Source organism: Corella eumyota, chromosome 7 (genome assembly GCF_963082875.1).
Source record: "Corella eumyota chromosome 7, kaCorEumy4.1, whole genome shotgun sequence".
Classification (NCBI taxonomy): domain Eukaryota; kingdom Metazoa; phylum Chordata; class Ascidiacea; order Phlebobranchia; family Corellidae; genus Corella; species Corella eumyota.
Window position 1 is genome coordinate 5,905,302 of NC_137496.1, and position 8,196 is coordinate 5,913,497.

The 8,196-nt window shown below is 39.6% G+C and overlaps 3 protein-coding genes across 3 annotated transcripts; all 3 read right to left on the minus strand.

The window, feature by feature from the left end:
- Positions 1-167: 167 nt before the first annotated feature.
- On the minus strand, positions 168-785 carry LOC145760168 (uncharacterized). Its single transcript, XM_082574048.1, has one exon. The coding sequence runs from the start codon at positions 783-785 to the stop codon at positions 168-170; it is 618 nt and encodes a 205-aa protein (XP_082430174.1).
- A 93-nt stretch (positions 786-878) lies between these two features.
- LOC145760169 (uncharacterized) lies at positions 879-1,742 on the minus strand. The gene has a single exon (XM_082574049.1). It carries the CDS (start codon positions 1,740-1,742, stop codon positions 879-881), a length of 864 nt encoding a protein of 287 aa, XP_082430175.1.
- Positions 1,743-5,963: 4,221 nt separating this feature from the next.
- LOC145760170 (uncharacterized) lies at positions 5,964-7,910 on the minus strand. The gene has a single exon (XM_082574050.1). It carries the CDS (start codon positions 7,908-7,910, stop codon positions 5,964-5,966), a length of 1,947 nt encoding a protein of 648 aa, XP_082430176.1.
- Between the last annotated feature and the right edge of the window lie 286 nt (positions 7,911-8,196).

Here is an 8,196-nt window from a genome sequence, read left to right on the forward strand (position 1 = left end):
TAATCCAGCGTGGCCGGTCTCACAATGATATTTTATGACAATAAGTCTTGTCAAATTTGAGTCTCTAGGAAGAATAGCAGGGTGCCTTTGTTCATAAGGGATTGGAGCCAAATCCAGTCTACCCCCTTCTAGAATAACCCCATTTTGAATTATTGGAAAACACTTTCTCAAAGACAAAGGCATAGTCCTTGCATCTTGAAATCCCTGTCCATCATGGCAGAGTAACATTGACGTTGAACATACTGCACCAGTAAAACCTCAACTTTATCCAGCTCCACCTTAGAAATTGAACTCAAATTTATTGAACTGACTCTTCTTTCATGACAACGATCCAACAGAAATTGGCAGGCTCTAGTCAACCACACTGTAGACTTCAACAGAGCATGCAAAGAAGAGTAACGGTCGATCAAACAATCCATAGGAGCCAACAGCTCAACCCCCACTTGACATAAAACTTCAGATCTAATGACACAACTATCATTCAATGCATCAACTGTACTTGCCATTCTTTCAGGCCAAGCATCTGAACTAAGCTTTAAGAATGATGGACCAGACAACCAGATTTCCGATTTAAGAAATGACACAGCTGTCATGCCACGAGATGCTTGATCTGCCGGGTTCAACTTTCCTGCCACAAATCTCCATGCATTTATGTCAGTTGTTTCTTCAATTTCACTTAACAGGTAAGCGAAAAATATCTTGAATCTTTTCTTGTTGTTACGAATGCAATGTAACACCGCTTGTGAGTCACACCAAACGGTTGTATCACAGTCGCCTAATTTCATCTCACATTTTAGAAAACTGTGCATTCGAGCAGCGACCACAGCAGCAATTAACTCCAAGTGTGGAATTGTTAGCAACTCCAAAGCGTGGAATTGTTAGTAAAGCTTTCCCATTAGAAATGAACAGAACACATTTTCCTCAACATCAATCAACCTGAGATAAGACACAGCGCCATAACCATCACTAGAGGCATCAGAGAAAACATGTAGCTCCCGCCTGGCAACTTTTATGTCATTATTTGGTTTAACACACCGTTCCAGACTAACTTTATCTAAATTGGGTAATTGAAGAAGCCATTTTTCCCATCTTGTAGCTTCTTGCTCACCAATCGGGTCGTCCCATCCAAGGTTCTGATCCACAAAATCCCTCAAAATAATTTTTGCTTCCAACGTCACAGGCGCCACAAAGCCTAACGGATCAAACAGTGAATTTAATGTTGATAAAATTCCACGACATGTGTAGCTGTTCTCCTTTAACTGAACCTTGAACTTAAATGCATCATCCTGAACATTCCAGTTCACTCCAAGGATTCTTTCATCCATATTATGCTCTAGCTCCTGTTCGCCAGGACTAGTTACTCTATCTTCCACTGGAATGGAATTCAACACTGAAGAACTATTCGATATGAACTTGGTTAACTTAAACCCAGCACGTTGAAGCATTTCTCTTAACCCTTTAACAAGTTGTATTGCCTCGTTCTCGTCCTTCATCGAAATCAGACAATCATCGACATAAAAGCTATGCCTCCCAGCATCAGCTACATCATGTTTATAAAGTGAGGCAAAATCCTTTGCGCTCTGCAACAAACTGAAAGCTGCTATACAGGGTGAGCTTCTGCTTCCAAAAATATGCACCAACATACGATGAGGGACTGGCTCCTTCCTAATGTCCCCATTCGGCCACCAAAGAAAGCGAAACACATCACAATCTTCCTTGTTTACACACCCCTGGTGGAACATTTGGCGAATGTCACCAGCAATAGCAATTCTATCACGACAAAACCTCAACAGCACGCCAACTAAAGAATTTATCAAGTCCGGTCCTTGCAAAAGTTCATCATTTAACGATACACCGTGGCACACTGCCGCACAGTCAAAAACTATTCTAAGCTTCTCTGGTTTGTGCGGGTTCACTACTGGATGATGTGGAAGATAAGCTCATCATCAGGAACGACTTCCGCATGCCTGCTATCAATGTAAAGCTGCATCTTCTCCACATACTTTCTCTTCAACTTGTCATCCTTATAAAATCGTCGGGCCAGAGATTTTAGACGGCTGAGAGCAGAAATTTTATTGTCCGGTAAAACAACTTCATTATTACGCCAAGGCAATGGTAATGTAGCGAACTTTGTGCGCTTTTTGACGCTAACACTTCCTCGGGGGCACTAACTTACCTTGTGGCTCTGATTTACCTTATCTATGAGCCACTTTTCTTATCGTTTTTGTAAAGTGTTGGTACTTTTAGTGTATGCTTTTGATCTGATAGTTTAGTATAATCTTTTAGTTAAATTTGGAATAGGGATATTATATTATATTGTGTTATTGTATATATGTATTGTGTTTAACCTTGATTCTATTTGAATAAGGACAATTAAGTTAATACAACTGTGATTACATAATAAAATTGAGTGATTTTATAACAAAACCCGTTACAATGGAGGTCCTGCCGAGATCTCAAGAAAATGTGTTGGACGATTCGGAAATTTCTTTTAAATTGCACGAAGAAATAGAAAATTTGCTTCAGGAAAAGACTAATGAAATACACAAAAAAATAATAGAAGAAATTAATGTACAATTAGAAGAAGTTAATGTACAATTAAACAAAGGCCGCGAAGGTTGCCGCAATCCAAGCAAGTAGAAGCTGACAAGCTTGTAAAAAAAATGCTAGAAGACGGAATAATTTCTCCGTCTTTTAGTCCTTGGTGCTCACCAGTGGTATTGGTGAAGAAAAAAGATGGCACAACTCGGTTCTGTGTGGATTACCGCCAGTTATATTAGATGCAGTCAGTAGGTCAAAATGGTTTGCCACGCTTGACTTGAAGTGCGGTTATTGGCAGGTGCTGGTTGACCCAGTTGACAAAGAAAAAACAGCCTTCTCAACTGGAAATGGATTATATCATTTTAACGTAATGCCATTTGCACTTTGTGGTAGTCCAAGTACGTTTGAGAGATTGATGGAACAAGTGTTGCAAGGTATAACATCCTCTGTTTGTCTCGTATACTTGGATGATATATTAATTCACGCTAAAACGTTTAACAACTTTATGAAAACCTGGAAGTAGTTTTTAAACGTCTAATGAACGCTAACCTCATGCTAAATTCAGCAAAGTGTAACTTATTTTGCAATAAAGTAGAATACCTGGGACACGTCATTTCGGCCAGTGGAATATCAACATCACCAGAAAAAGTAAAAGCTGTTAAGGAATGGCCACAACCTACCAGTCTTAAGCAATTGCAGAGCTTTCTGGGATTAGCATCCTACTATAGAAAATTTATACAAAATTTTGCGGATTTAGCTCAACCGTTGTATGGTCTTTTGGAAAAAGATAAAAAGTTTGTTTGGACGCGGGATTGCACAAATTCTTTCAAAAACTTAAAGCTTGGACTTATCACAGCACCAGTTTGAAGCTTTGCAACCCCTAACGGTCAGTTTATAATTGACGCTGACGCTAGTGACAGCGCCATAGGAGCTGCGTTGAGCCAACGCAACGAAACCGGTAACGAGTGTGTTATTGAATATTATGCAAAAGCCTTTTCAAGACAAGAAAGAAACTACTGCACAACCCGGAAAGAGCTTTTGGCAATAGTTAGGGCCGTAGAACATTTTCATTTTTATATTTACGGTCGAACAGTGCACATAAGGAGTGACCATGGTTCCCTAAAATGGCTTTTGAATTTTAAAAATCCAGATGGTCAAATGGCTCGCTGGCTTGAAAGGCTGGAGCAATACGACATAAAAATCTTTCATCGTCCTGGTATGCAACATAATAATGCAGATGCATTGTCGCGCAGACCGTGCATAGCTGATAACTGCAACTACTGTAATCGAGCAGAAAGTAAATTTTTACCAATTGACACTTGTGTTTATTCGTGTATATCAAACACCGTTTCCGACACTGATCTGCGTGAGGCTCAGCTAGGCGACCCTGACATAAAATGTATTCTGCTGTGGAAGGAAGCCAGCGATGTTCGACCCGACTGGTGCCAAGTGTCACCCTTAAGCCAAACAGCTAAATCATATTACCATCAATGGGCTTCGCTTGTCGTAAAAAACGGTATATTGTATCGGGCATGGGAAAACTCCAGTGGTACAGAAACAACAATGCAGCTAATTGTGCCCAAGTGCCACCAACAACTTATTTTGGGTTTAATGCACGGAAATGCAAGCTCCGGAAATTTTGGTATCAAAAAAACAAAAGAACGATTGCGGAGAAAATTTCATTGGAATAATAGCCAGACGGATGTTGCAGCTCATTGCAAAACCTGTTACAAGTGTGCTTCAAGAAAAGGACCTTTGAATAAACAAAAAGAGCCAATGAAATTACACCAGGTGGGCTATCCATTAGAAAGAGTAGCCATTGACGTATTGGGGCCATTACCGACATCTTATTTGGGTAATCGATACATTCTTGTGGTAATGGATTATTTCACAAAGTGGCCAGAAGCATACCCGATGCCGAACCAAGAAACTGCTACGGTGGCTAAACTACTTATAGAGCAATTCTTTCTACGGTTCGGAGTGCCTTGCGAAATTATAAGCGATCAAGGTTCCAACTTCGAGTCCCACCTGTTTAAAGAGATGATGAAAGCTTTTGACATTGTAAAGACCAGAACTACACCATATTGGCCGCAAGCAGACGGAATGGTCGAACGATTTAATCGAACTTTGGAGGCTCCGTTAGCAATGTCCGTAGAAAAAGGCCAACGCGATTGGGATCAACAATTGCCATATATATTAATGGCATATCGTACAGCAGTACATGAAAGTACAGAGCATACCCCCGCCAAACTAATGTTTGGCAGGGAAATAAATTTACCTACAGACTTTATATTCGGTCGACCGGAAATCACTAAATATTCAGCGTGGGAATTTGCCAAGAAAGCTCAAATCAACATTGATGAAGCTCACGAATTTGCTCGAACAAAACTACATTTATCCGGCCAAAAAATGAAGAAGTATTACGATCGTTCAACTGCGACAAAGTTACTAAACGAACAGGAACCTGTATGGCTGCATTGCCCCCAAAGAAAAAAGGGTCTATCCCCAAAACTGTCGTCGCCGTGGCAAGGTCCATTTAAGATAATTAAGAGTATTAACTACGTGGTGTACCGGATCAGACGTTCACCAAAACATCAATCAAAAGTCGTGAATCGAAACCGGTTATGGCGTTATAGTTTAAAGTTGCCAACCAACTGGTATCGAAACAATAATGGCCAAAGCAATACACCGGTACAAACTATTATTCCACAAATTGAAAACACAGACATCCTATCTGATGGTATTAAATTACCAACCTCGCGCAGAGGCCGCAACATTAATATACCACATCGTTATCGTTAAAAACCTACCGTACTTTCCTTTATAAATATATATTTAATATTGTTATCGTATTTACTTCATTGTTATTATTATCGTTGTATATATCATTATTTCTCTTCGTTAAATGGTTGTTGTTTCGTCTTTATAAAGTTCGCATTTTGATTATCGTTTTAGTATTTGTATTATGTGGTGCGTGTTAATGTTTATGTAGTTTTAATGTATATCGCTTATGTATTGTATTGATTATCTTCTTATTTAAATATTGGGAAGGGAGGAATGTAGCGAACTTTGTGCGCTTTTTGACGCTAACACTTCCTCGGGGGCTCTAACTTACCTTGTGGCTCTGATTTACCTTATCTATGAGCCACTTTTCTTATCGTTTTTGTAAAGTGTTGGTACTTTTAGTGTATGCTTTTGATCTGATAGTTTAGTATAATCTTTTAGTTAAATTTGGAATAGGGATATTATATTATATTGCGTTATTGTATATATGTATTGTGTTTAACCTTGATTCTATTTGAATAAGGACAATTAAGTTAATACAACTGTGATTACATAATAAAACTGAGTGATTTTATAACAAAACCCGTTACAGTAAACAGTAATGACCATCTTTCAGTTTCACTGAATTTACTAAACCCTTACAAAACCTTTCGATCTTCCCGTGATTGGTTTCTTCCTATTTCCGCCACAACATTAAAACTTTCATCTGGGCACATGACTTTAGACTCCAGTTCTTCCAGCACAGCATTATTCGCCTGCATTGAAAGCGTGTTCGATCTACCACCCAGCAACGATATCCCTAGCGAAGTTTTAACCACCATAGGATCCTCTTGGCTTACACCTTGAGCCAAAACTTCGCATATGTGTATAGCAGGAACATTTGTACCAATTAACATTGTTACTCTTCCCCCTTCAATATGCTTAAATTCAAAGTCACGCAAATATGCATAATTCCTCTTTGCCTCTGAAAGGTTGTTAGGTTTTGCAGGTATAACATCGGTCAACATTACCTCCTTAACACGATAAACCGGCAATTGCTCCTTGAAAGGTTGCACAGTGAATGAATAGGAATAAGTTTTCCTTCTTTCTCTCCCAAAAAATGAGGACAGCATGATCTCCACTGCCTTTCCAGTTAAACCAAGGTTGTTCGCAACCTCACACGAAGGAAAGGTCCCAGTGGACCCTGAATCAATTAGAGCATAGGTGCTAAAGCGTTTCTCACCATAAGATAAAGTCACAGGAACCACATTCAAATAACATGCTACCCCTTGGACAGTCATGGTGTTTGCTGTAACCTCTTTAGCATCACTTCGAGGAGACCTTTGGCTGAACAGATGCAGCAACCTATGATGCCTGTCACTGCCACAGCCTGGTTCAGCACATGCCTTCTTCTTCGTACAATCCCCTTGAAAATGTAAGGAACTAAAGTAACTTAAGCACAAACGTTTTTTACGAACAAAGTCCCTTCGATCTTCCGGACTCAAGTCAATGAAACTATTGCACTGGCTCAAATAATGTTCCTTTGAACAATAATGACAAGTCCTGCTGTTAGCTTTCAATGAACTAGCAACATTTGAACCGATTTTCGTTCCCGAATCTGAAACCATTACATTGTGAACTCGCACTGTCGTTACAACAGCATCATTCGACTTCCTGGATGTTGTGGATAACAACATTGTTCGACCAAATGTTGAATTGGCTACATCGGCAGCCTCTCCAACAAATTCATTTAAAAATTCGAACATGGCATACCTGCCATCTCGTTTTTCAATCCTGGCAGAATATGCAACCCACTGAGCTTGTAGAGGTTCTGGCAGTTTCTTGGCAATGGATGTAATAAACTTTACTGAGTCTAATACTGTAGCGTATTTGTAATTCTGTAGAGCAGTTACACATTTTCCAACTTTTATAGCAAAGTCTCTAAGTGCCTTTGGATTATTTCTTGGCACATTTGGGTTTGTAAGCAGACTTGATTCACGTGCACATGCAATACGATGTGGTGCCCCATATTCATTTTCCATGTATCTCCTTTCTTTAACATACCCATCATTTGGCTCATCAACAAAGTGCTTAATCCCACTTCTTACTTCTTCACTGCAGTGCTGCATTAAGTACACAAGCCTAAGAGCATTACTATTTACATTAACAGCAATATGAACATCAAACTTCATTATAAAGGTCCTGTATTCCAAAGGATCTCCAGTAAACATTTCTAACTTCGGTTTTGGCAAAAACCTCTCACCAAACTCTTCTTTGCAACGCCCTTTTAAGATTTGTGGTGGCGACCAATTTAATTGAGCTTTTTCCCGCAACCTTTTCTTCTCATCTAATCCATGAAGTGAAACAGGCTCATAGAAATTTTCATTTAAATTGTCCCTTACAACATCTTTCTTGGACTGCAAAAAAGATAAACTTGGCTCGACCTTCATTTGGTAGGTCATTTCTTTCACAGAACAGGGCACATCAACCGCATTCTTCTTCGAAACAACATCACATCCTATGCTACCTGATGCATTTGACAACTCATCTAGATACTCATTTGTAGCTTCCTGTAATGCTAGCTGTCTCTTTCGCTCATTGCGCATTTCAATATTTCTTTGCTCAGCCTCATAGGCTTCTCTTTTAGCCTCTTCTTGTGCCTTTCAAGCATCCATTTGAGCCTCTTTTAGCCTCTTCTTGAGTTTTAAGTCTCTTGCCCTTAAATAAAATAGATGACACTTGACTCCCCCCACTTTGCAAGTGGGGTTTTATCCCGGATGGACCAGGCCCAACAAAAAACAAGCTCCTTTGCTTGAATTTGACATTGCTCGAGCCACTCATTTACACGTGTATCAAACTCAGTTTTGGCAGTTGCCCAATCAACAAATAGCA

Bases quoted from the DNA above. Each gene is read 5' to 3' on its own strand.
- LOC145760168 (XM_082574048.1), bottom strand. From the start codon at position 785: ATGAAATTAGGCGACTGTGATACAACCGTTTGGTGTGACTCACAAGCG.
- LOC145760169 (XM_082574049.1), bottom strand. From the start codon at position 1,742: ATGTTCCACCAGGGGTGTGTAAACAAGGAAGATTGTGATGTGTTTCGC.
- LOC145760170 (XM_082574050.1), bottom strand. From the start codon at position 7,910: ATGCGCAATGAGCGAAAGAGACAGCTAGCATTACAGGAAGCTACAAAT.